Here is a 27,828-nt window from a genome sequence, read left to right as displayed (position 1 = left end):
TCAAAAAACAGCCAGTGTGTCAGCAAAACAAAAAGTCATTCTATCCTACATCACTATAGATAGAACTATGTTTGAAATATGTTTTTTTAAAATGGCTGAATTCGAAAGAGCATAATGTTTTTCTGCTTCCAATTACTTATGCCCATTTCAATGTAGATAAACACAATCTCGATTCTACTTATTCTTTTTACTCTAGAAAAAAATGAGGAGCTAGTTGAACCCGAAATTAAAATTAAACTATATTAGTAAAAAAGGATAGAAAGAATCTAAGAATTGAAGAAAATAGTCTAAGAAATTGTATATATAATTGAAAAACTATATATAACTGTATACCTAGACAACACAAAGTCTAAAATTGAGACGTAAAACATTTTTTAGACACCGAAGGTGTCTTATGTATTTGTTTTATTACATTAAACTGAGATAAAAGATACTATTAAAGACATAAGTATAAGTAATATCTTATTTATATTTAAAAATCTTATACTTAAAAATAGTTTTAAAAGCTTGAATATTAACTTATGGTGCTCCGATCTCTCATCATGTGATTTTGGACACTTTGCGTTGTCTGGATATATATACCCAACTCAATCACTGATACGAAAAAAAAGTTAACAAAAGTTTGAGGCACAGTTATTTTGCTACAATTCAATTTGCATGGAATGCAATAAAAAGAAGCAAATGTCTTCGGATACACGGAAACGCACGTACGGTTTTTCAGCGCAATAAGTTTGGGAGTCGCGCGGCTGAATTTAAGTGCTAACTCACACACAGACGAGAAAAATATTGAAACTCACCGGTCAATCCCGCGTCACGCAGTGACGATCCGCGTCGCAGAATCGTTCACAATTGACTCGTATCGCACTTAGCTCGTAACGCGCGCCCGATGTTCACGAAACGTTAACCGCGTAACCGTGAGTCCAAAAGAGATGCGCGTTCGTTCGCATCTAAAATGCAACTTAAACCGTAACCCGCGCTTTGCCACCGGCGCCGTCGACGGAACGAAGCATCAGGGTTGGAATGGAGGGAGAAGAGGCGTCTCGATCATTCCTCACTCGACACCAGACGGAGCTAGTGCACTATCGGTCACGAATACGAGCAAATTTTAGATCTCTGCATTACCAGCGAAATTATTAAGGGTAATGTACCGACATATTAAGTCGTTGAAAATTATGTCATGGATGAATGTTATATTAAATATAAACTGGAATAACTAATCGTCGGTAAGTACGTTTACACTTTAGTAGAAAATAAAATTTCTTTTACCGTCCGTAGAAAAAAACATTTTACTGATGGCATAAATATTCTCGTAAACATTTTCTTATCGTAATTTCTTGACGTAATTTAATATTTTTAAACTTGAAAATATATTACACATAGACTAAGTTTTGTATTCTTTAATGAAAATGTATGATTTCAAGAAAAGCAATAATTCTTGAAAATACTTTTGTTTCATTCATGATACTCATATTTTATAATATAATAATTTTGTAAATTAATTTTGAAATATTGTTAATTTATATAAATTAAGAGAGGTCGGAGCACCATAAGTTAATATTCAAGCTTTTAAAACTATTTTTAAGTGTAAGATTTTTAAGTATAAATAAGATACTTATATCTTTAATAGTATCTTTTATCTCAGTTGGATATAATAAAACAAATCATTTAATAAAACAATTATTTTTATATTAAAATTTATTGAGTATACATAAATAAATGATAATTGACTTTTTAAAAAGAAATAAGAACACATTTTTCTTAAGTAAAATGAATGCTCAAAGTGTTTTATATCTGGAACATTAAACAAGTTAATTATTTTACATAAGAAATTCAAAATATTTTGAAATATAAAAATGATTTAATCTATAATTACGCAATAATTTAATATTCAAAACTTTTCGAGATACGGAAATAATCTTAAAATTTTATTATAATAAAACACTAGAATTTGCCTCATATAGGCAAATTCTAATCATGCTGATTATTTAATTCAAAAATTTGAAGACATTTTTAAAGTTTTGGAGTTTATTTATTATATAATTTATTAATTGATAAATATTTAAATAAATGACAAACAAGCGTAATATTTCAAACATGTAAAATATTTAAGACAGTCACGTAATATAGAAAGAAAATGTAATAAACAAGAAATAAAAGTATATATACATATCATTCCTAATTTTTATAATCATGTTAGTATTTTTATATATTGTATATCATTTAGAATATAAACATATAAGGCATTAAAAAATTCTATTGTATGATGGCGCAGTACCGTATGCGCCTCACAACAGAATTTTTTAACTATACATTCCATTTGAGTTTCATTTGTAATTTTGAGGGTTACTTCATAATTGAAGTAATATAATATATATTTTTACAGAATTTTTAAATTGATGAGTTGATGATGAAAAATATTAATAAAAATTGTAAACAAGTGGAAAATGATTTATTTATATGAAAATGATAAATTAAAAATAACTTATCTATAGAACAATTTGAGATCTTTAAAATTGATCACTTGCATTTTTTTTGTACTAATGGTTTCAATAATATAATTTCGCATTGAGCGATGTTTTTTTATGAATTTCTGCAACTTACAATTGTCAATAACTTTACAAAAAAAATCTCAAATTTTTCGCAAAACACGTGTCTTATATTTTTATCTGTAGAATATTAAAAAAAAAAGAAAATTAAAAAAAATTAAAAATGATGTTTTAAAGGTTTGCCTCATATATAATACATATTTCGTATGTTGCTGATAAAGCTATAAAAATATTTTTTTAATCGTTTCTTATATTTATTTCAAAATAATTTTTCTTCTATTTAATTATTAATTTATTTCAACTATTTTTCTTCTATTTTCATTCTAATGCTCAAATAAAAGTATATCGTTTTAAGTGAAAAGAGTATAACATATCATAACCATAGAGAGCAAAATGTAGTAGCTGCAAGGAAAATATCGGTAAATAATATCATCTTTTCTTTCATGAAAGCCATTTGTTTCTGTGCTTTATCAGGTAAAGAAAGTAAATATTTTTCACAGACAAAAGAAATAAATAAATTTGTTTTCTTTTTCTTTCAAAATACAATTGGAAATATTATTAATTGTTATCCGATAAGCTTACAACTCAGCGATCAAATTTCTTTATAATATTTTAGAAACGTATCCTTTTGCCTACACCGTTAATGATATAACTTATTCACCCTTCATATTTTTTAAAGATAGAAAAAATTAGCTAGATGTGTTATATAAAATGTCTTGAAACTATTTTGGATGGTATACTCTACTGTATTTACTGTGGTAGAATTATAAAATCTTATAGCGATTAATAATGTCAAAGAGAGAATTATAATTCTAACAACAAATTTTAATGATTTTTATTAAGGGAAAGAGAACACTTAAAAATAATTACAATATAAATTTTTTACTTTTCTATACACATTAAAATTTTTTTTAGAAATAAATTGACTAGAACATAATTATTTCTGGTTTTAAAAACTATAATAATTTCATAATAAAAAAGCTATAAATAATCAAAATTGCTAAAACATTGATTATTCACTTACTTTTAATCGTAATTAAAATTTAGAAAGTGCTCTCTTTAGAGAAAAGTATCAATCAAAAAAGGAAAAGAATAAAGAACGATAATTCAAATATGTTGATGCACTTGAAAAAGAAGATACAAAGAATAGTACTTTTATGGTGCATTCGAGAAGACGCTATATTAGCGCGTTTTGTGTCATTCTATCTTCATCGCTTATTAGACACAAAATAAGAATGACACAAATATAGCGCCAATAGAGTTTCCCTGAATGCAATATTTAGTAGTATTTTTTCATGATAGTATTTCGTAACAGTTTTTCGTAATAGTTCTGACTTATAATTTTACAATTGCACCCTTCTCCTTCAACTGTCGTGGGTACCGAGAGATTGTTAATAAAGACCGCCAATTCTGAGTAAATTTTTGTTAATTACAAAAGGGCCCCTACGGAGATAATTAATTAGAGAGCGTAGATATTATCGACTGTTTTATGTCCAAGGATAATTAATAAAGATTTTATGTCTTCCTTAATCATTTTTTTATCATAAAAAATATACAATCATAAGATTTTTACATTTTTGATGATCGATATAAACTGATAAAAATAATGATTAAAGGATAAAACAGTGATTCAGTAAAATCTTCATTAATTTATCAGAATAAGTTTCTCAGAACTGCTAAAAGTTGATAATGTTCTTTAATTTTCTTTCTTAATCGTTCTTATCTTTCTTAATACAATAAATTCTCCAGGATAATCACGCTAAGGATGCCATAGACATAAAAAATGAAATGTAAAAGTTAAAGACGACCAATCAGTATTGTTCTAAAAAATTTGTATGCGTCGGCTTTTCACATGTTTTTGTCTATTAGTTCAATAAATGAAAAGTGTAGAAGTTATATCATTTATACGTAAGTATACATAATCGAAATATAATTATTATATTGTGTATCATATATTAGGTGTTGGAATTAATTCGTAGCGTTTTACAAGTGATGGGAAGTACTTTCATTAATGTATTTTTTAATGCTCATGTGAAATAAATAACATTCTTTCATTAAAAAACGCTACGAATTAATTCCAACACCTAATAATATCAATAATATTAAATAAAATAATATATATTAAAACTATCTTTGTATTTACATATTACATACATTAAGCAGTTTCATTCCTTATGCATCAAGATTTTTGGAAATTAATGAAATTAGTAAGTTTATTTTAATGTGATTAAATATATAATATATAGAGAAATTATATACATATTAATTGAGTAAAATAATTAAGAAAAATATATTAAATTAAAACAAACATAAGATTAAAACATCATTCCGCTCTTAAGATATATGCCCGCATGGGGAACCAAGTGCTAAGAGCCAGGAATGAAATGCATTCTAATATGTAAATAAAAAATAGTCTTATATATATATATATATATGTGTGTGTGTGTGTGTGTGTGTGTGTGTGTGTGTGTGTGTGTGTGTGTGTGTGTGTGTGTGTGTGTGTGTGTGTGTGTGTGTGTGTGTATGTATATGTGTGTATATATATATATATATATATATATACACAATATAAAATACTAATATTACAATACATAGTTTTTTAATCAGAGACTGCAAAATATTTGGAAAAATAAGCATTGTATGAAAAAATGTTCCATATAAACCCTTAACATTTTTGAAGGAGCAATTCTATCCCACAAAACTTAGCCACCTCCCACTTCTCTCTGGGAGTGGAGCTGGGGGTAACTTTGAAATCTTAAATGGAAACCCCTACTTTTTATCGCTCCCCGGGCCTCATTGATAGTCACAAAAATTTGCTCAGGGCCAAGAGTCTTTAATAGTATCTCGTCGGTGATTTTACTGTCATAGCAGAAATATTAAAATAAAATCTGCTAAAAAATGATAAAAAAAGGTCAAGCTCTGATTGGTCGCAGCAGATAAACATGCGCAAGAGCATACCATATCTACTTCTACTTGTCTATTTGCATCATGGCTGAAATTTCGAGTCGTTCATATTAGCAAGTAAATTATCTTGCTATGGAGAGCCACACAGCCCGACAAAAAGCTATCAGGGTGATTGTCTTCTTCATCTTTTCCCCTGATTTTCCGACTCAAACAAAGGGTCACAATACCATGCGATAAATTTAGAAAAAAGATCCTGTGATATCCCTTTGCGGGGGATAGAGGCTCTACAATTAAATGAGTCAAATAAGGATAAAATAATACCTCATGCATATTATGCGTGTAATGGAACGTAGCCAAGTGAGCTCCAAAATTGGGCTTTAAAGTGAATAATATGGAATGTGTTCTTCACAAATTCTTCTTCTTCTGGAATTTCTAGAAAAATTAAAATTTTGCGGAATATATATGGAACATTCTCGAAATATATAACGACATATGTATAAATGGAGTTTTTAACGGATATTTGAACGTTGTTTCTACATTTCGTAAATATTTCGCGATATTCTGAAATACTCTTGGAATCTTTTTTTTTTTTTAAGATTTTAGGAATCTTATAAATATTTCAAGAATATTTAGTGTCAACTGAGGAAACACGTGGAAAGAACCGTGATTATATCGTGTCAATAAAACTGTACAAACAGATAAAAAGGAAGACACAGGAAGCAAGGAACGTATTGCAGATTAGCTTAAAGCGGGCATAGATTCTTGCACAACGCATAACACATAAAGCATAAGAAATTCCGTCAGAGTTCTTTATTTTATTGAAAGGAAGAAAATGAAGGACTTTGATTGGTTCAATTTCTTATGCATTATGTATTATGCAAGAGTCTGTACTCTCCGTTTTACTACGATAAAAATGTCGGTTTTTAATAGCCTCGTCGATGTCATGGAATTTACACGACTCTTTTCTGAAATTCGAATTGCGCGCCACAATGCAAATGGAAAATCGCGAGAGTTGAGCGTTGAAAAGCGTGACTACAGCGCCACTATCGATACTCGATAGAACGCTGCTTTTGGCTCTCTCGGCAAGGGGCAGGGCGGGGTGTCGCTGACGTCACATTCGGCAATGTCCGCCGGCGCTCGACTGGCCCGATCTCGCCCGAACGGGTCAATGTCTGAGGAGGAGGTATCGAAAAATTCAATGGTCGGTGTGGTGTTGCCGTGCTGCTGCTCGACGACGACGAGGCAGAGAGGTCGTCGCTGATCGCCGTGTGTATCGTTCGACATTACCGCCGCCGTGTGACCGCCGCGGACGCGTGTTTCTTTTTTTTCCGCGTTCGATATTATCCACCGCGTCCAATCGCGTCGTCGCGACATACTGAGGAACTGCTGCGAGAACTGCCCTGCGTCGGCCTGTCCGGTGCCCACGACACACAGCAATAGTGAGAAAGGGATAGGGAAAGAAAGAAAAAGACAGACAGAGTGCCGATTGAATACGGGCGTTGAACGCGAGAACGACGACGAAGAACGGCGACGACGGCGACGGCGACGACGATCTCCTGTTGAGTAGAGTGCAATAGTCGTTCTTCTCGCTCCGTAATTTCATACTACCCGACTCGCACCGCGCGCGGCGATATGCAGCAGTACGGAAATCTGTCAGACATCAACGACGAGGAGTGAAGTAGAGTAAAACGCAAGAATCGGAGTAACTAGCGAGTGACGAGACTATAACGGAGAGAGAGAGAGAGAGAGAGAGAGAGAGAGAGAGAGAGAGAGAGAGAGAGAGAGAGAGAGAGAGAGAGAGAGAGAGAGAGAGAGAGAAAGACAGTGAAGAAGAAAAGTATAGTGCGTGAGACAGAAAAAGAGAGAAGAGAGAGAAAGACGGAACGAGGCGCGACGACACCAGTGAGAGAAAGAGAGACAGAGAGAGAGAGAGAAACGTCGGAGTAGCGAGTGCGGAGCGAAGATAGCCGCGATCGGTGGGAGATCAACGCGACGTTGGCCGTGGAAGTAAGAATTCACGCCGCGCGTCGTCGGCGGAGTACCGCGCGGTGGCGCGCCGCTACGTAATACGTCGGCGACCGACGACGACGGAGAGAGCCGAGGCGCGGGATCGCGAGGAAGCAGCCGTGTTTTATAGGAGTCAAGTAGTACAAGCCATCCTAAAAACGTCGATCTGTCGTCGCCACTACCGCCACCACCGCCACCGCCACCATCGCCACCGCCGCCACGACGTTGGCACGCACCCTTCGTTGCTCTCGCCAGCGGCGCTCCGCAGCGTCATCCCTCCCCCTCCCCCGCCACCGTTCATTGGCTGACGGTACCGCGCTTTGGACTGCTCGCGGCCGCCACTGCTGCATCGCCGTGACAGCAGCGCGAGAAGGAAGCTAGGCCGTCGTCGCCGAGAGAGTGCGCGTCAGTGTGCCGAAAAAGAGGGTGGTGTCGCTTGTACGACGACGAGTGTATGAAGGTGGGCTCTCCTCTCTCTCCTCCTTCCCCCTTCTGTGGAAAAGGTGCTTTCGTGCAACGAACACGGAGTGCTGATCGACACTCGTCACCTCTTCGCGCGTACACAGGAAGGTAAAAGTTATCCGTAAAAAAGTTAGTGTCGTCTGCGGTCTCTCGCGCTGCTTGTCGCCATCTCTCTTCCTATACTCCTGCCCTCCACGTTCACCTTCCTCCTTCAGTCTTGTCACACTCTTTAACTTTTCCCCGAACTAGCAGTCGAGCGTCGTTGGCATAACGTGCGAAGTAGAAACCGTGAAAACGGTGTGAAGAGGTGACAGAGAAGATAAGAAGAGAGCGAGAGAGAGAGAGAAAGAGAGAAAAGAAAGTGCGCGCGTGAGCGCGCACTCTCGTGCGATGTGATAATCGCGTGTGCGACTGTTATTGATGTGCGAAGTGGTGTTGACGAGGGAAACGACATCAACGGCGACTACCCGGGCTAACTTCAGGCGGTGGCGGAGGAGGAGGAGGAAAATCGCCGGAGAGATACCGGCCAACCTAACCTAGTAGACGCAGTAGGAGTAGCAGGAGAGAAAGAGGCAGCGGGGACGCAACCTTCTCAAATCGCGGTGTAGGTGTGGAGGCGGAGGTGGAGGCGGTCGAGAAGGCTTCAGAATGAGCGGACGACCGAGAACCACCTCCTTCGCCGAGGGTAACAAGCAGCCTGCGAATCCGCCCCTCGGCGGTATGAAGATAAGCAGTAAGTACCATAACCTCACGTCTGCTAGTTTCTTTCTTTTCTCTCCTTTTTTCTCTTCACCTGCATGGTTTTCGAGAAAAACCATTCTTTGAGAAACTGTTCTTTCGGTTATATCGCTTTCACTTTCATCCAATTTTACGCATCCAATTTTATGTTCCTATTGAGTATCGTTCGAATGTTATAAATTGCAAAAGATTGAAAAAGATCGATAGTTTGCTTCTTTCTCTGCTGGATTTTGCCCATTTTTTTTACTTACTTTTTTCTTTTTCTCTTTTTGTGACAATTGCGTGCACATCTATTTTGGTTTAGGCACGAAAAGTGTAACAAAGTGCAAGGTGTGAAATAGTGAATAAGTGTAATTAACTTGACGAGAGTGTAGAGAGTGTAGGAAGGTGTGATTGAAACGAGCAGACTCATCGTCCATCTTTGTCTCTCTCTTTCATTTTCTCATTCGTTCTTTCTGCGATATTTCCTTTCTTCCACTTCTTTTTTAATTATATGATTTTCGATATAAAATTGATTTTGAAATTGTACTTTATTTTCAACCATGATTTTAATTTAAATATGCATATGCTTAATATGCATATGATTGCTCTTTAAATGTAATAAAGTATAAAAGAGGATGAATAAACTATTTCTTTGACTACTTTGATGGCTTTGTTCATATCAAATTTATTCTTTTCACATATTTATTTCTTTTTACTATTATATGATTATATATACATTTATCTTTTAAATACAAAAAGCGCAAAGCTCGTATCAGAAAGAAACGTTGATTCTGTATCTTGAAACAAGTAAAAATTATAAAAGTAATTTATTAGATGACGTTAATGACCAACTAAATTATAAATATTCTAGTGAATTTGCTCGCTTTTATCATTTTTAACTCATTTCAACATACACAATCGAGATCTCCAAATTAAGTATTGAAAACTGAAGACTGCTAACTGATGATACAAATTCTACCAATCGGATAAATTTAATTTTATTCTGTTTTATATCCTAATTGATTAAATTTTAATTTTCAATCTATATAATTTTTAATCTCCAATATGTAATCTGATATGGATATAAGAAAGTATGAAATAGCGCGAATAATTTGATAAAGTATACAGAGTGTAAGAAAGTGTAAGAAAGTGCAGTTGAAAGGAACTAATCCATCTTTGTCTCTTTTATTTTTCTCGCGCTCGTTTATTCCCCGTTATTTCTGATCTTTCATTTTTTTTCTTCTTTCCTTCTCTTTCTCCCTTTCTTCCTTCTTTCTGCTCTTCCTCTTTTTTTTCTTATCGATTCATCTGTGGGATACAGAGCTATGCGTATGCATGCATCCGGATGCTCTCGAGGGAGTGAAGAGGTGTCAGAAGAGAAGGTGGATGGGAAAATAGAAGCAATTGCCTTTTTTATGCTAACCCTTAAGATTCCGCTCTCACAACTGTCGATCTTGGCGATTTACATGCTTTCTGATAACCTCGATAGGAGTGTCGTGAGATTCTATGAGGGTGGAGTCGATCTTGCACCTCTCCGCATTTCCCCTTTATTCACCTGACTTTTACGCCCTTGCGACAAAGTAGATTGAATGACAAAATACAACATAAATTGTCCAAAATGTATTGCAAAAAACTTGGGTTATCTTTTTATATGCTATATTATTATAGAATGTTTCTCTTAAAATAATTTAAGCCTTTTTTATACTTCATTATACTTTAAAAGAAAATCTTAATGGTACTTTATAAAAATCTTAATGGTACTTAAAATAAAACAATAATTGCATATACAGTAATTTATTTTTATTTTGTTATAATTACAATATTTTAATTTTAAAATGTATTCTGCATTAACTAATTTAGAGAGGATGATAATTAATATTCCATAATTTTTTCTCTTTAGCTATTTTATGATATTATATATGTATACATTATACATTTTAAACACTGAATAAATGAATAGTTCAAGTGTGAACAGTAAAATTGAATTTAAAATTAGTAAAATGCCGACATATATATAGCATAAAAACACAAAAATATGAAAAGACTTTATAACAAAAATATTTTTGTAAGAACAATCTGGCAATTTTTTTAATAAGTGCATTGTACCTTCAAGTATACATTAGATGAATAGTAGTATTTTAATATGTGACTGCATATCTTGCTGCTAATTATTACATTTATTAGTCCTTTGTTAATCCATTTAATATAGTCTGATGCGTATGGATTTGACAACTCATTATCTCATGAAAGTTACTTTTAAATATTGTATTAACTAAGTTTTTAATAAAATTATGAAACAGTGTCGTGAAATTGACCTTAGACTTTTTTATTGAATGGTAAAATGCTCCAAACTACAAAAGAGCGTGCTGGCAATACCTAAAAATGTATTATCACGTTGGAAAGACAATTATTTTGGCTTATTTTTTTGTTAATCAATTTATATATTCATGATTAATATAGTTTTGATAGTTAATTATCTTATAAAGATTATGTTTGAATGATTTTTCTGTTTGTAAAGATTTTAAATTATCTATTAATAAAAAAATTAAAGAAATAATTTCTATTAATATAAGCAATTTAATAATATAACAATTTTTATGTAGCACGTGATGAAACGTAAGTAATATAGGAACACAAAAAAAATTTTATTACAAGATATTCTAGTGAATAATATTATAATTAATACCGGGAAAATTTTTATTGAAATTTTATCTTGCAACTGATTAAATTATATGTGTACTTATTTACGCGATGATTATTTTCATCGCTCGCGATCATAATCATGTCGACGCAATTCAATGACCATGACAGCGTTATATATGCATGCGAAAATCTTATTATATATGCACGACATTTTTGGCGAGCGTTTGATTTACGTATGTATTAACGCACATTGATCCATTGCATTACATGCAATGTGTATATGCTGCGCTCAATTACAAAAAATAAAAGGCTGTTATGCGAACTAACGCGATTATAAGACATAACTCTCTCTATTAAAAAACTTTTCAATATTAATAATATCTTTAAAAAAACTGTTATATATGCGTAACATTCACATTTATCCTGATTCATATTAAAGAATTAAAATTAAAAAATAATGGAAAAAGATGTAAAATAACAAAATATTAAAATAATAAAAATAGTTTATATGTGTTTATTAAAATAAATTAATTAATATTAATTTTTTAATAATAAAGTATAATAACAAGTGAACAAATAGTATAATAACAAGTAAATGTGAGATGAATGGTATGGATTGTTAATGTGATCATTATTTGGATAAAACATTTTGATTAATAATACTTAAGTTTATTCATAGCATTGAAAGTTTAGTGATTCATGTTTACGAAAACAAGTTCAACTTTATTATTTGATATAGATAACCTAGAAGCCTAATTGCACTTGTGTTTAATAAACATTTCTCCGTGTTGCGTACTTGCTCATTGGCAAGGCAATTTATATAACGGCACAGGATAAATCACGTATCTCGCCATGCAATCCACATGCGCCGGACTGTGCAAGATAAACCGTTACCGCCTTGAACTTGCATAACGCTTGCATAATTTTTAATCGATATACTGAACTATATATGGAGTTAAATTATGCAGTTTGACAGAATAAAGCTAACAGCTTTAGCATAACTTTCTTTTTTTATTTTATTTATAAACATCAAAAGTTATGGTTATAATATGTTATGGTCGTAATATTTTTGTAATTTTGTAAAAGAAGCATAATCTGAGTTTTTAAATTTTCTGTAAATATGAGTACAAAAGGGTATATTTTTCTTTTTTTAAAAATTTTATATAAAAATATTTTTAAATCTCTTATTTTATTAAATAAAGTGATCATACACATTGTGTTGACTAAAAATTGTTCAGCTTTTATGTATTTTATTAAGACAAGAATTTCTTTATTATTCTCATAGTTATGAGTAATTTTTAATATCTTATTCTTTGTGTTTTAATGTACTTCATGCAAGAGGTAATATATCATTACACATTTAAAACGCTAGTGAGTGGCCTACGTCTCCCCAAGGACGTATTATAATTTACCATTCCGATGGATTATCTGTAAGATACTGCTGGCCCACATCGAATGACCGATAGTAGATGATAGTAGGCGTAAATAGGCGACAATAATGATTTAGACTTCTACTTTGAATTTCGTAAATGTGGCTCATGCTTGAATGATAATCTATTATGACTCATCTGACTAAAATACTCAACTCTCAGATATTCGGTGATCAATAGAAAACTCTACTTCCAATACATATAATTATAGAAACTGATTGACATATCTAAATTAAACGGAAACTGTATATAATACATATATTAATAATTGTTATTTTAAGTTTATAAATTTATGGAAGAAAGTAATACTTCCTGAAAAGAATTTCAGTTTTTAAATGGGATATAAGATATTCTGATGTTTCTATAATCGATTTCTATGATAATATCATGATAGTAAAATGAGCATAGGTAAAGAGAAAATTACTGGAAAAAAACATATTTCGCTCACTTCATAAAGATCAAAGATCGAGTTTCTATAACGATAATGTTAAATTAAGATAACTTTCAGAGCTTCCGTGTTGTCAGCGACGAGAGCGTGCTCCTGTCAAAAATAGTGACACAAGTAATGCAATCGCACCGCTATCTTTGGCGCACGCGACCTGCGTACGTCCATAACCTTCCGATGCAATTAAAAATACAATTTGATCATATAATAAGAGTTCCTGTATCAGTTAAGATATTTTAAAATAATATTAGGAGGATTAATATTTGCAGAAACTAATTTAATTCCTTTAATAATGGCGGTATGTTTAAAAATGATTTTTTTAACTATTTTTTTATTATTTTTAATAATAGAATTTGTTTTTACATGAGTCAATGTGATGTCACAAATAAGAATATTATCACATAGTTGGAAAAGGATTTATATATATATATTTTTTTTTTACTATTGATTTATTATTAAAGATTACAGATACATTGATAGTATTAAATGATAATTTTACGACTGGAAAACCATCTATTAAAAAATATCCATTTCTGAAATAAGAGATACTTACATATACTTGTTATATGTATATATGTATATATATGTATATTTTTTTATTATACCTTAGCGATCGATTTTTGAAGGACTGTAAATTCCCCCGAGAATGTTTGCGTTATAAAGAGGGTCGATCACGTTACCGATTCACGTGTTCGAGATCTAGGTCAATGTGCTTCTACGATATTAAACTATTCGTGAGAGAGAAAGAGAAAGATGATACGCGTATTTCAACGAGCTCCTAACCTAGTACGTTAATCGACCCGATTTTTGCTTGATATCATATCATTCAATTTTGATATTTATTCAAAGCATTCGCAGTAATTTGTTATAAAATACTTATCTGTATTCAACATTTTTAAAATATATCCGAAAAAGATATTTAAATATTTTTTTATAGAATTATTATTATGGAAATGATTGCTGTCGTTTAACGTCACAATTATCGAAATCGCATTTATGAATGACAATCACTCTATGTCACCCCATTTGTTCCGATGTGTCATGCTAAAATACGCATGACAGAACACATGTTTTACAAATGAAAATACCTAAGACATTTGATTGAGCACCAATTTATCTCTTTATACTCTTGTCATCACATATTCATTATCTGCGAAAATGTCACGCTTTTCCTATACACACATTTTTAATTCGATTTTTACATATTCATGTTCTTTCAAAAACATATCGTCGACTACTCTCTAAACTTTTAGAATGGAATCTAACACTAAAGAGTGAAATCTCACTCTTAGAAATTGACAATTGCATTATTCTTTTTCAGCACTAACTCAATTGTCACTCTTTGGAATTCGATTCCACTCCAAAGATTTTAGAGAGCAAGAATTTTCTATTCAATTATTACATTTCTCTTATTTTAATTTTATATAAACTTGTCAAAATAATTAAAATTAATATTTTCATCTATTTTTCCGTATTCATTTTACAATATTATAATCAATTAATAAAAAAAAAAGATAAATCGTACATTTAAATTCAAAATTGCAAAATTGCAATTAAACAGTAAATTGTATAATTGATTTTACAATTTGTATCGCATACATTTTTGTCACGAGGTCTATGTAGATCAATAAACTCACAATTCTGGAACATAACTTGTTTTTTAATAACTTATTACAGATAGGTATAAAAAATTTCAAGATCAATATTTTGGAGTAATTAAAATGGAGTATAAAAAATTGTTTTCTTAATGTTTAAAGGTAACTTTAAATGGATAAATGCTTTTTATATGTTGACTAAGTTTTGTTTTCTTGGTCTTTAAGATAAGAGATAATAAACTTTGTCTCTTGAATCTTCCTCGTTCGTGACTTATCTCGATAACAGACGGACAACAGTACCGACCGATCCGATGTATAAATAATCGGGGCTGATGGTCGACCAAGTAATTGCGTATTGACGCGGTTGCCAGGCGGAGCGCGGAGACTCGATTGCGCCGAGGATCGATTATCCTCGTGGCGGTGGCAGCGGGCTATTCTGACCCGAATCAGACTCATTCCATGGATAGCAGTCTAAAAAGGATCGTATTTCATATGCATCCCGATTTCTCTTAACCTTTACTGCTCCGATCGATTCTTCTTCGGATGGCCTGATCGCAGGATCGCAGCTTAGTGACAATGCTAAAACAGCGACTGTTTAATCTTGAAATGCTACTATCCAATACTTCAAGTATTTTAAAGAAAAGAGTAAATAGGTATTACATTTTAAAGAAAACTTTTTTATTTCAACTAAAACATGATTAAAACTAATATGACGCAAAGGAAACTGAACGCAATTATTAACTTATTGCTATTAAATTATGTGTATTTTGTATTACGGATTATTATTTAAACTATTTAATTCTACATCCAATTTTCGAATTTTATTTATATATTGTTTAAAATAAGCTTAAAAGTCATAGATTAATAATGTCAGCCGTTTTCAAAGATACTCTCAGTTCTCGATATCGATCACTCAAGGTCACTGTGTTAAATTCGAGTACAATATATAGTACAATTGAGAGAAAGAGAGGTAGAAAGAAAAAAGGAGGGGGACGAGAGAGAGAGAGAGAGAGAGAGAGAGAGAGAGAGAGAGAGAGAGAGAGAGAGAGAGAGAGAAAACGAGAACGAGAACGAACTTTGGACACTCGTTAGTAATTTGAAGGTGTAACGACTCTATGATTTTATGAATGGCACATTTCTTCCCGGATTTTGGAATTATTTCAGAGAATTTGGAGAATTTGTAGGTATATGAAGAATATATATAATTACTACACGGAAAAAGATTTTATAGTTGAAAATGGACAATTTTCTGATTAAATTTATTAGAATTTTAGTTAAAATAATCAGATTTCTGCTTGATACAATATTTCTGTAAAATATATCTACCAAAATTTTTATTTTTATCAGAACAATTATATCAGTCAGAATTCTAGTTATTTTAACTAGAATTCTAGAAGTCTAGATTTAATCAGAAAATTCTAATTTTTTCACTAGAGTTACTAGTGATCTAACCAATCAGACCGCTTTTCTTAATATATAAAACAAAAAAAAGCGAATATTACTCTATATAATTAAAATTTTCATAATAATAAAAAACAAGAATAAATAAACTGAATTTTCTTATCAAACTAATTTTTTCTATTGAAAATATAATATTGGAATATAATATTAGGCAGAGTATTATTTCTATTTTTAAAATACATGAATTAGTAATATAAAAAATTATATGAAGTAACATTTTTTTGTTAAAATTTTATCCAATTGTCAGGTGCAGAAATAAAAATAATTTGACTCGTGTGTGCGGTTTCTGAAATTTACCAATTGATTTTAATAGATTTTATATATATTATACAGATAATTTTTTAATTTATTATTTTATTTATTTACTTTTTTATTTTTTTATTTTTATTTTAGCTTAACGAAATTTTTAATTTTTTTTTATTTTTTGAAACTTTTTTGCATCAGGAACTCTAGATTCACAAAATGAAGCTATTAAGCCGCTTAGAACTTCGATCTCGATTTTCGATAAGAAGTTAGCACTCTATTTTTAAAAAATTATTTAAAAATGGTTATTGAGCGGAACTCTTGTTATAGACTATACAAAACTTTTTGTTTCGTCAAAAGGAAACGGGAATTCTAATCAGAATTATGGAATTTTAATGTCGGGGTGCTAACTTCACAGACGCACCGAAGGGTAAACCGCTGACAACAAGTGTATACACCAATGTTTACTAATACCTAGCAATGTTCAATTTTTATATCCATTAATGCTCCTAATAATGTCTATTAATACCTTAATAATGCATAATATCATACCACTTATAATACAAAATTCTCTTAAATAATGCCTAGTAATGTTCCAAATCTACACCACAATGCTCTAGCGGTTTATCCTTTGGTAGTTATTACCTAACGATTGAATCATATTAAAAAAAGGAAACATTATGGAAATGTAAAAGTTAAAGGAATAATTTTATACTACTGTTATCTCAATAAAACACGCGGTAGTACTTTCATACCTTTTTTACAAAAACCAACCCTTTCTAACAGCGTCATAGTTGTAAATATCTTCGCTTTCCACGCTCATTTTTAAAAATAGATTCATTACAACGCGTTATAAAGCTGCGTCTGCTGACGCGTTATATTTTTAAACTTTCGCTTTGCGTCTCAAAAAAGAATTGCAGGCGCATTTATAGATACGAACAATCAATTGTTGGAATTCATTCGATTGTATCAGTTTTCTTTTTACTCGCTGTATCTTAGTACGTTTACTGAAAGAAATAATTTTAGATTAGAATTGTTTTTCTTTATTTTACATTTAAATAATTTTTTTCTATTTTTCTCCATAATTTATTTAAAAAAAAAACTTAATAAAATTATTCAAATTGTCAAACAATTTTTTCTTACTTTTTAAATGTACATTTGTTTTATTTTCAAATTATTTTAAATTATTAAAAATAAATATTTAAGAAAATCTAAATTGTATGTTTATTATGCACTATTTTCATATTTTGCTTTGTAAATTTAATCTTGATTTTTAAAATATTGCTTCAAGATAGTTTTATGGAAATAATTAATGGAATTATAATTAATTAATTTCCTAACAAAGTAGCGTTCACGATATTTATGACAGTATGGTCAATCATTTGGTTGCGTGCCAACGCACACATTATTTATGTAATTTTTATACGCTCAACTAAAATTTCTCTCATTAAAAGAAATAGATTTTCTTGTCTCTTTTGTTCATATATTTCAATTTAATTTAAATTTCTTTAAAAATTTGGTATATTTCAATTTAATTTAAATTTCTTTAAAAATTTTGTGCATGTATAAATATATTACTTAATTGTGTAAAGAACGGTGGCAGTTTAGGGCCAAAATTTGCCTGAGATGGACGTATGAAATCGGTATGAAACCAATTTTTAGATTTGGACGTGCTGAACTCGAATATGAAGTTTAAAATTTTCCCATAAAAGTACGAGAAACTTTGAAGAATTTAAGCTTTACTTTGCAGCAAAATATTACAAATATAATATTTGTTCGATGAACAAATAATATAGCTGAACAAGAAACTTTTTTTTCTATTATAATGACCTCAAAAACTGCAACTTTTTTTCAATGTAAAAGTCAATGTTACACGGCATACAATAACATGAACAAAACAAAAATGAATGTCCTACGTGCGTGGGCATGAATGCGTTTCTGCTTTTTCACCATCAGCATTAGCTTTACTCAAGATACACTGCATGATGGTTACTGAATTATCTGTTATAAAGAAAGCGACCCTATTCCCCTCTGATTTTAATGAGCTTTTGATCATTTATTATTTTGATCGAATTATATTCTCCAGACAAAAATAAGCGACATGTATTTTTTTATACGTGCCCGCTTTCACTTTTAAGGGGTGAAAACACCCCTTTGAAAAATATCAGATTTTCTCTTTCGAAATATCGTCGAAACTATAAGAGATAAGAAAAAAATATTCGAAATGAAAGTAACACATTGCTTCAAGAGTACTTTATAACAAAAAAAAAGAAAAAAGGTTTTTTTTACCTATTATATTATTTTTACTTATTATATAATTAAATTTAAAAAATTAAAAAAAGTTCAGTTACTATTTGATAACAAATATAATATTTTGCTGCAAAGCTTAAAATGCTCCAAAGTCTGGAAAACTTTGTGAAAATGTAATTAAAGTCTTTCAAAACTTTGTGAAAATGTAACATTTGTCTCTCAAATCTTTTTTAACTTTTAAAGAAAAATTCAAAGCTTAATTTATAATTAAATTAATGGAAGATAATTTTTTTGCTATATTTATATAATCTGAATAGGGGGGTAGTTAATTTCTAATTTCTTTTACAAATAGCTTTTTTGAGTGCACAAAAGAAGTAATTAAATCAATAGTGCGAATCTTCTTACGATTAAAAGTCTTAATATTATTTCTATAAAATATGAGCCTCAAATAAAGTCATGAGAAATTGAAGAAAATTAATTTTTCTATAATTATGATTAGACTTAATCTTCTTTTTTGTTTGTTTTATTTATTATTCGTTTATTACAAAAGAACATTCCACTTCAAAGTTGCAGTTGCTTAGAATTGTTGGAATTCGCCTCTGACAAAGTATGTTAGAGCGAGAGATATGCCTCATTGTGTCAGTTCCCTTAATATAATTTCGCGATCGGCCTTGAGCCGAGAGAAAAACAAGGCGTAATTTGCTGGTATAGGGCTTGCTCATCCAACTGAATTGTATGGTCTACGTAAATGTTTTTATTTATATCTATTTGGATATGCTCTAGTATTACTAGAGCAATAAATAAAAATATATCATCATAATTTATATTAGTGTCAAATTAAAAAAAAATCGTCTAAAATGGTTTCTTATCTATATCATTTTATCAAATCTCTTGCAAAAATAAATTAAGATTAGAATAAAGATTGATTTTAATTTTTTAAATTATAATTAAATAACCTTTTTTATACTAACTATACACTTTATAGAAAAAATACTTTCTAAAAATTTTTATTTTTAATTCTTTTTAAAAAATTATTTTGAAAGATGAAAGCATAATATACTCTCAAACATATTTATTTGATAGAAATAAAATTATAATAAGGCAAATATTTTATGAAAAATCATTTCGGCGCGCAATTCAAATAACTATACATTTAGTATATAAATTCACATAGAAAATAGTTTAAAAGCATTATAAATCCAGGTTCGACTGGTATAGGTTTCTAGTTTATTTATGTTCTCACATCTACGGTCTAAAATAAGATTCTAATCACAAATATTTTATTTTGGATAAATATTTAAATCAGTATATTACATATTATCTTTCTTGTAATTTAAGCTAACATAATCTAAAGTCACATTAAGACTTTATCAAAACATCTGTCATTAAAATTAAAATTGCGATTTATATTATATATATATATTATTACAATAATAATATTATATCTTACGATATCTTCATTATTTTTGATAATGTTTTTATTAAAAGGAACTGTTCACATGATAAATAATTAAACCTAATTTAATATAAATATATGCATAAGTTAGAATATTTTCTATTTTTTCTTGTATAGTAATTCTTTTCGGAACTATACTTAAAATAAATGTATTTTATAAAATAAAGGACAGCATCTGCGTCCCAAAAGTGTCTTGTCATCCAGAGTCACAAAAGTTAAGCTTAGCTTAAATTACCATAACTTTGATATATTTCGGTTTTCTGTCGATTAGAGATGTAGCAACTCACGATATGTCGAATCAATAAATGAATGTTCTGCCACAAATAGAAATCCGCTCTTGTTTGCGCGGTATACAGTGCGTTTGTGTTTCGCATCCACAGGACACTATTGTTCTTCACAGACGATCGCGGAGAACGCCCGCCATTGTCTCCATTGGTTCATCCTTCGACGAAAGCATGATCTGTCGCGTTATTTTCATCGACCGAACACTTTCTGTGCTGTATATCTCCCATAAATAAATATTTTATATAAATATTTTACGTATTATCACCTGATTCATTTTGCAGAAATTATTAAAAAATACTTCATTCATTGCGATATATTTTCCGTTTTTTTTTTATTCTGTTTAATTCGATTTATTTTATTATTGACGATATTTTTACTATATTTTATAAAATTTAAATTTAATTTCACTACTCGACACTAATTTCATTACTCGACGCGACATTGTTTCGATAAATGTAATTTGTGATATTTACAACTTGTACGATGTTTATTCTTATTATTAGATATTATTACTAGATAAATTTTTAATCTGTATGTAATGTTTTCAAATACTAAAATCTTATCATGTAAATGAATTTTATTACAAAGAATACAACAAACAATCTTAATGGATAATTCAGAGATTTTAATACATTTTAAAAACTGAACTCAAAAAGAATTTAATACATATATACCCCATGAAAATAAGATTGTGTTATTTATAATTTGAGTTTGAAAACTATCGTTAAAACTTTTTGTTAATTTTTTTGACTAATTTAGAATTGATTATTTTTAATGAAAGTTTCATGTGATATTACTTCATGAAATTTAAAAAGATCCCCCATGGTATACCCGAGTTTAAAATAGTCCCGCCTCCTCGAAAGAGATACGCGTTTGCTATTAGTTGCATCAGTATATTCTTAGCTGACTAGTATATTGCCGGTATATTCTTAGCGTAAGTTGATTTACGATATCATCAGTACGAGCCAAAAAGCAATCGTTGTGTTCGACTCTGCAATGTACAATCGACACTCTATATATGCAGTCACTTCTTCCGGATAACAAGTATTTCAAGATACCGACCTTGACTGTGAACCGAAGTAAAGTTGAACGAACCACCTTTGTTTAAATTTGATATTTCGTTCTTAATAAATTAATAATAAATTTTTAATAAAAAATGTCGATATTTTTTTTATAATTGTTTGTAGTAAAACAATAGTCGTTTAAGTTGTAAAAAAATCAATTATTTTGAAAAAATGATTATAATCTGATTTTTAAATGAAAAAATTTGCTGTTATATTTGATTCAAAATTTATTCCTTTTTGCAATGCAATTTTTTTTATTTATAATTGCACGATTTAAAAACTCCAACAATTTAATCAATTAATTAACTTTATCAGTTAGGTATATATTTATAATTATTTGTATTGATTTTTTTAGATTTTTTTCAAAAACTTTCTCTTAAAATATTAAAGTTTTAAATTATACTTTAGAAAAAAACCACTTCTTCCAAATTGGAAAAATTTCGGTTTTTTTCTGAAAAATTGATTTTTTTAAATTGCTGTTTTTGCTATGTAAATGACATACCTAATACTTAACTTTTAATATCTATAAAATTAATGTGATTCATGAAATTATGTAATTTTATTAAAATTTTTTAGTTATCCTTCTATTTTTATAGTAAAATCTAATCTAACCTTCCTTTTGTGCATATCAAAGCTTAAGTAGATGACTGCGCAAGTGATTATTATGGTGCGGCATGGTACCTTTCGCAGTCATGAATAAAAAAATAGATCTTATATTTATTCGCGTTACCCTTAAAATTTTTGTACTTAAAACGAAATAGATATTCGTTGAAAAAGGGAGAAAGCGAAGATGCTGAGTGTGAAAAATAATCTGAGCGATTAAAAATTAATATATGTTTATGAGAGAGATATAGATTATTAATTCTTGAAACTGCGAGTAAGGATAAGTTTTTAAAAAATTTTATAATTCTTTTTATATTGGGTCATCTAAAAAGTATCTGCGATTTTTTGTCACTAGATGGGTTGACCATCAACACCGAAAATATTGACATTTTTTATTGAAAACTTAAAAATGTAAATTTCGTTGGTACCATAGCTCCTATAGGTATATACACAAAAACGCACAGTTATTAATGTTAGAAAGTGTATTTGACAGTTTTCAAAAGTGTCTCGATTGCGCAAATTCATCATTTCGGAAACATCGCAGCATCGTGCTTCCAGCCGAATGATTTAATCTTTTTATTTTTAAAAGTTCATACATGTATTTTTTACACGTAAAAAACGCACTTTTTTTCTATAAAGTTAATTTAGTTAGTTGTTTCTATTCTTATTGTACGTAAAATAATATTTATTTAGTTAATAGCTTTCCAATTATACTACATTAAATTCAATATCATATCATTTAATAATTTAACATATATGTTTTTATATACTCTTAAGTTTGTATTATAAAATTTAATTAATCATCGGAAATGTTAGCAAGTATACTTTTTATCTACGCAAAGTTGATTCCATTAATTTTTAAATGTCAGTTTTAAGATTTAGACTAACTATGTTTTCTACACGAAGAGAATTTTTTGTTGCAAAATTTGGTATAAAATTTATCATATTTAGTCAAACAACAACTTGGCAACTTATTCAATGTTATTGTAACGAATATTGTAGGAATTTTAAATACAAAAACATTTTATAAACTACATAATAAAAATTGCTAAGTAAATTGTAAATTATTCGAACAAAATATTTACAATGTACTTCGTAAAATTTACGTACATTTTAATACAGATTAGTTGCTATTATTTTAATATTTTAAAATAAATAAGAGAAAATTCTCCGTGCAGAGAAAGCTATAAAACGTAATATTGTATATAATTTATATTGAAATAGCGAACTTATAGGATGATATCACGATATAAAATCGAAAGAAAAAAAAATTGGAATTGTAAAAATTAAAGCGATAAATCATTAATACTAATACCTACTGTGCATTAGACCAATGAGCGATGAACGACGAGCGATATCCAATGAAAGCACTGCTTTTTCTCACATGATGATGTAAAACTGAGTTTTTATTGGATATCGCTTGTTACTCATCACTCATCGCATCTAATGTGCAGTAGGCATTAGTACTAATACGCGATTTATTTCTATCATTTGGCTCTAACAAATAAAGTTAATGATTTGAGATGTGGATATATATATAGCTTTAACTATATACATTATTGATTCTTTTCAAATAAAAATGTAATATAAAAAAATAACTCGCCAATTAAATTCATAAGACCGAAATGAAGAATTTATAATTTTACATTTAAAAATTTGATCACACTTTTGCGAAAATATTTCACTATTTATTTATTAAAATTTTTTAATAAATACTTATTGGAACGGATTCCCTCTAAAAATTTTTACATATATGAATAATTTTCTCAAAGCTTCAGCCACTCATTATTATTCGAAAATTATGAATAACAAAAGAATATTTTCTGTACAAAATAAATTCAACATGTATCATTAAATATTTATTAGAGATAAAAAATAAATAAGTACGCGTGGGAAAAGGACAAAGCCCTTTGAAACCTAATCTAAAATTGTCTTGAAAGTTTGTGATGCAGGGGAAAAAATTCCAACTTTCCTTTTATGTATTTATTTTAAATTTAATGAGTAATGAGTAACTATTAAATTATTTAGATTAAAATAAACCACTTAATGATATGCGAATAATGGATGATTTTAACGATATTACGATTATAAAATTATAAAATATAACAAAAATAGATATAAATTAATCGAACTATTTATACATTACTCAATTTTCCAACTAAAAATGACTTCTGATTAATTTAATCGATGATTTACTTATCAAATATTATTTTGTTAACATGGATAGATTCATTAAATTTTTGTTTGATATTTAGAAAAAAATTCGATTATAGAGACAACAATTTGTGTAGTTAGACACTTTGCAATAATTCTTGAATTTATCGCTGATTAAGTTAATCAGAGTTTAGTTACTGTGAAAAAATATATATATTACTACCTAAAAGTAGCAAGCAACACGTGCCAATCGTGTGGCGCCACCCTTGTGCGTCATCTTGTGGTACCACATGAATAAACTTTGATAATAAAGCAAGCTATAATCATGCGCATGGATAAGATTGTGAAAACTATTTTTCACAAAACTCATACAGATATATATAGAATCAACACTACCAAAGTAAAGTATAAAAAATATTAAAAAGTAAAGTAAAAAATATTTAAAAAATATTAAAAAATACATTTTTTTCCAATATTTCATTAATTTCTAAAATGAATATATAGTTGCAAAAAAACTTCTAAAGAATGGCATACTATTTAAAAAATGAGAATAAATATATATATATATATATAATAATAATAATAATAATAATAATAATAATAATAATAATAATAATAATAATCTAGTTGAAGTAATGCTGATACCAAATGTTTTAATATCGAAATTTAGTAAGAGAACAACATTATTAATGTCTTCACAACTGCGCAAACGCCACAGTTGCGTAAACTGGTAACTCATTGTCAAGCATCGTGCATCTTATGATATTAAATGTTTACCATCGTCGATAGGTGGCACTGTAAACTTATTAGCTTTCCTCTAGATATCTTTTCGAAGAATCTTCATTTTCTTTATTAAGCATCATGATATTGGTAATGCTAATAATCCTCCTAAATGTAATTGAGGTCTGTCACTTTTTTAATGTAATAAATATTTTTTCTTTAACATTTTTCTTAAAATTTTTAATTATTTTTTAATTTAAATTATTTATTATTTCGCGATGCTAATATTAAATTAAGATTTCTAGAAAATAATAATGATTAAAAAGTCTGGAATATTCTATAATAGTTGCCAAGAATTAAACCTAATAATAATGTTTACTACGATGAAAGTTCACAAATTCAATTCTCCAGAACTATAGGTAAGTCTTGTTAAACTTTCAATATTGAAGTCTAATGATTTATGTACAAGAAATAATAAATTATTTTTATAGACAGATTGCACCATTTTTATATTTTAGTACAATTTATTATTATTGCGTCAAATTTTTTTTTTTTTTTTTAGTAATTATCTCTAGTGATATTAAACATTTATGATGATTTTTCCATGTTGTATGTTTATTACATTAATTTACGTATTATTATATTTATGTATGACCAGCTTGAAACTTGTAACATGTGTTAATAGATGACTCGCGTAGCGTTATTAGAGTATAAACTCTAATGAACGACTTTCGAGCGAATCTTTAGTATTGCGATCTCTGCAGTAAATTACCGTGACTATAAGAAACTTTTCTACTCTTGAGCAAATCACAATCAACATATGTCGATAATGTAGGAATCATTTTTATCATTTTATTATTTTAAAACTTTAATCTTTAATAATTTTTTAAAATTAATTATAATTAAAATTGATTTTTCCTTTTTTTTTGTTGACAAGCGTATTCAGACATATTGATTCAATAAACATTTTAATTTGATTATTTTCGGAAATGTTAGAGTGACAAGAGTTAAATGTTATGCATTATACGCAACATCAAAAGATTTATTTAGAATTTATTATATAAATCTAGCTCCTGCAAATTGTCAATATAAACACGATTTTCGTATTTCGTTATTTTCACGATATGTAATTTTCCATCGATCTGTTATTCTTTGTTCTGCTAATACATATTTGATTTATCATGATGATCTTTTGACTCGAATAAATATTCTATCACATCATTCTTTTTCATTCTTGCTAAATTCAATAAAATAAAATATTGATATAAAAAAGTTAGGAAATACGTAAAATAAAATTGATATATTGAATAAAAATGTGTAATCTATTCAAAATCTATTTTAATTTCATATTTTACTAACTGATAAGTACCAAAAAAAAACTAACTTGTTTTTAATAATTTTACGTATTTTAGTCATATTGGTTTTATTAGCGGATACAGTGATAGATATAAGAAATTATATAAGAAGCTTAATAAGTAATATAATATGTAAAATATTAAAAAAAATAAAATACTTTTTATAAATTATTGTACATTTAATATTTATAATTTTGTATAAATGATTAAAATATAATTTATACGTATAATGGTTTTTTTATAAATCTTTGTATTAATGTCGAAATTCGTTATCAATATTATTTATATGTATATTGTTTCACATCGAAGTCGTGTCGATTTTTCGGTCACGAAAGTGCGGCGTGTTCGAACAGAGACTCGCTTCATATATCCGTATGTATCGCCAGCTATTAATAGTATAGTGTTATCACCATTTTTACAGAGCGGTCAAAAGAAAAAGAATAAATTCGCTCCCCCTTCCTTTCAGAGAATTATCCCGATTAATTCTTCGAATGCATTTGAGCAAATTTCCATTTTTTAAAAAAGTGAAGATATTTCCAAGAAATCGTACAACAATGTACACATACAATTTGAAATTGATTTTACCGTTGTGTTTATGCAACTATAGACCTATTAAGTGTCATTTATATATTGAAAATTTAATGAATCTTTACACGAAGCAGCGAGACATAACAAAATATTTCATTTTGATAGTCACTATTCGGTGTGATATGTAGTTATATTATAAATACGTTCAATCTTTGTATTATATGATAAAAAAATCATTACAAATTCAAGTTTTACTATGAAAGAAATAATCTTTTGTTATGACATTCTTAGCGATTCAATAACTGATATTTTCATTCGAATGTTTGACATATCTTCATCGTTCGTTTTTCATTTCTTGTTCGACTTATATACGGTTATTATACCCTACGTTGAAATTTATAGTTCTTTGAAAAGGAACCGCCTTCATTGTGACGACAAATCGAAATTATTGGCAAACGATCAAAGCATTCAACGACGTCGTGACGTTGCACCTGACTGACGTCGTCCATTACGGCAGGTGCCAATATTTCCCGCAACTATGACGACACTAGGCGTTTACGTCATTTTTTCAATAAGGCCAACGATTATTAGAAATCGGAGAAAATTATAATAATAGAATTAAATACGTGAATATATAAAAATGGAATGTAAAATATTCACTAAGAAATCATTACCTTCTTTTCTTGATTAAAAAATTTATTAATGTGAAATTAATAATAAAATTAATCTCTGTTTTCTTTTAACGACAGTTCGTATCATTGCCATCGCACAGCTTTCTTACCAGATATAATAAATATACGCATTGACAATGTAATGGCACTGTCACTAACAATAAGAATTACACTGATTTACAGAATAGGAATCTAGATAAAATAATTAAAATTGGATATGATAAAGAATAACAGATATTTTTCGAATAACCGTTGCTCTGTTTTTACTTTTTATATTAGGTGTTGG

General features: G+C 29.3%; 2 protein-coding genes and 1 long non-coding RNA gene across 8 annotated transcripts in view; 1 reads left to right on the top strand and 2 right to left on the bottom strand.

The window, feature by feature from the left end:
- Con (leucine rich repeat protein connectin) overlaps window positions 1-2,704 on the bottom strand; it is a 137,407-nt gene extending 134,703 nt beyond the window's left edge. For both annotated transcript variants that reach the window (XM_011066772.2, XM_011066771.2), the window contains exon 1: window positions 798-2,704. The gene's annotated coding sequence lies outside the window, so the exon portion shown is untranslated. The remainder of the gene's footprint in view (window positions 1-797) is intronic.
- Window positions 2,705-6,565: 3,861 nt separating this feature from the next.
- LOC105152459 (glycogen synthase kinase-3 beta) overlaps window positions 6,566-27,828 on the top strand; it is a 54,693-nt gene continuing 33,430 nt past the window's right edge. For 2 of the 5 annotated variants that reach the window (XM_087405803.1, XM_087405801.1), the window contains exon 1: window positions 6,566-8,652. Coding sequence is in view for 2 of the 5 variants with exons in the window: in XM_087405804.1 (XP_087261930.1) it covers window positions 8,568-8,652 (85 nt within the window). In the remaining 3 variants the exon portion in view is untranslated. The remainder of the gene's footprint in view (window positions 8,653-27,828) is intronic. The other 3 variants (XM_087405802.1, XM_087405804.1, XM_087405805.1) reach the window with 3 other exon arrangements.
- LOC147909907 (uncharacterized) lies at window positions 16,661-26,342 on the bottom strand. Its single transcript, XR_015544971.1, has 2 exons — window positions 23,588-26,342; window positions 16,661-23,429 (listed from the first exon to the last, which is right to left on the bottom strand). It is a non-coding gene; the product is annotated as an uncharacterized LOC147909907 (long non-coding RNA).

Source organism: Acromyrmex echinatior, chromosome 4 (assembly GCF_024713525.1).
Source record: "Acromyrmex echinatior isolate Ae372 chromosome 4, ASM2471352v2, whole genome shotgun sequence".
Taxonomy (NCBI): domain Eukaryota; kingdom Metazoa; phylum Arthropoda; class Insecta; order Hymenoptera; family Formicidae; genus Acromyrmex; species Acromyrmex echinatior.
This window is presented reverse-complemented; position numbering and strand designations above follow the sequence as displayed.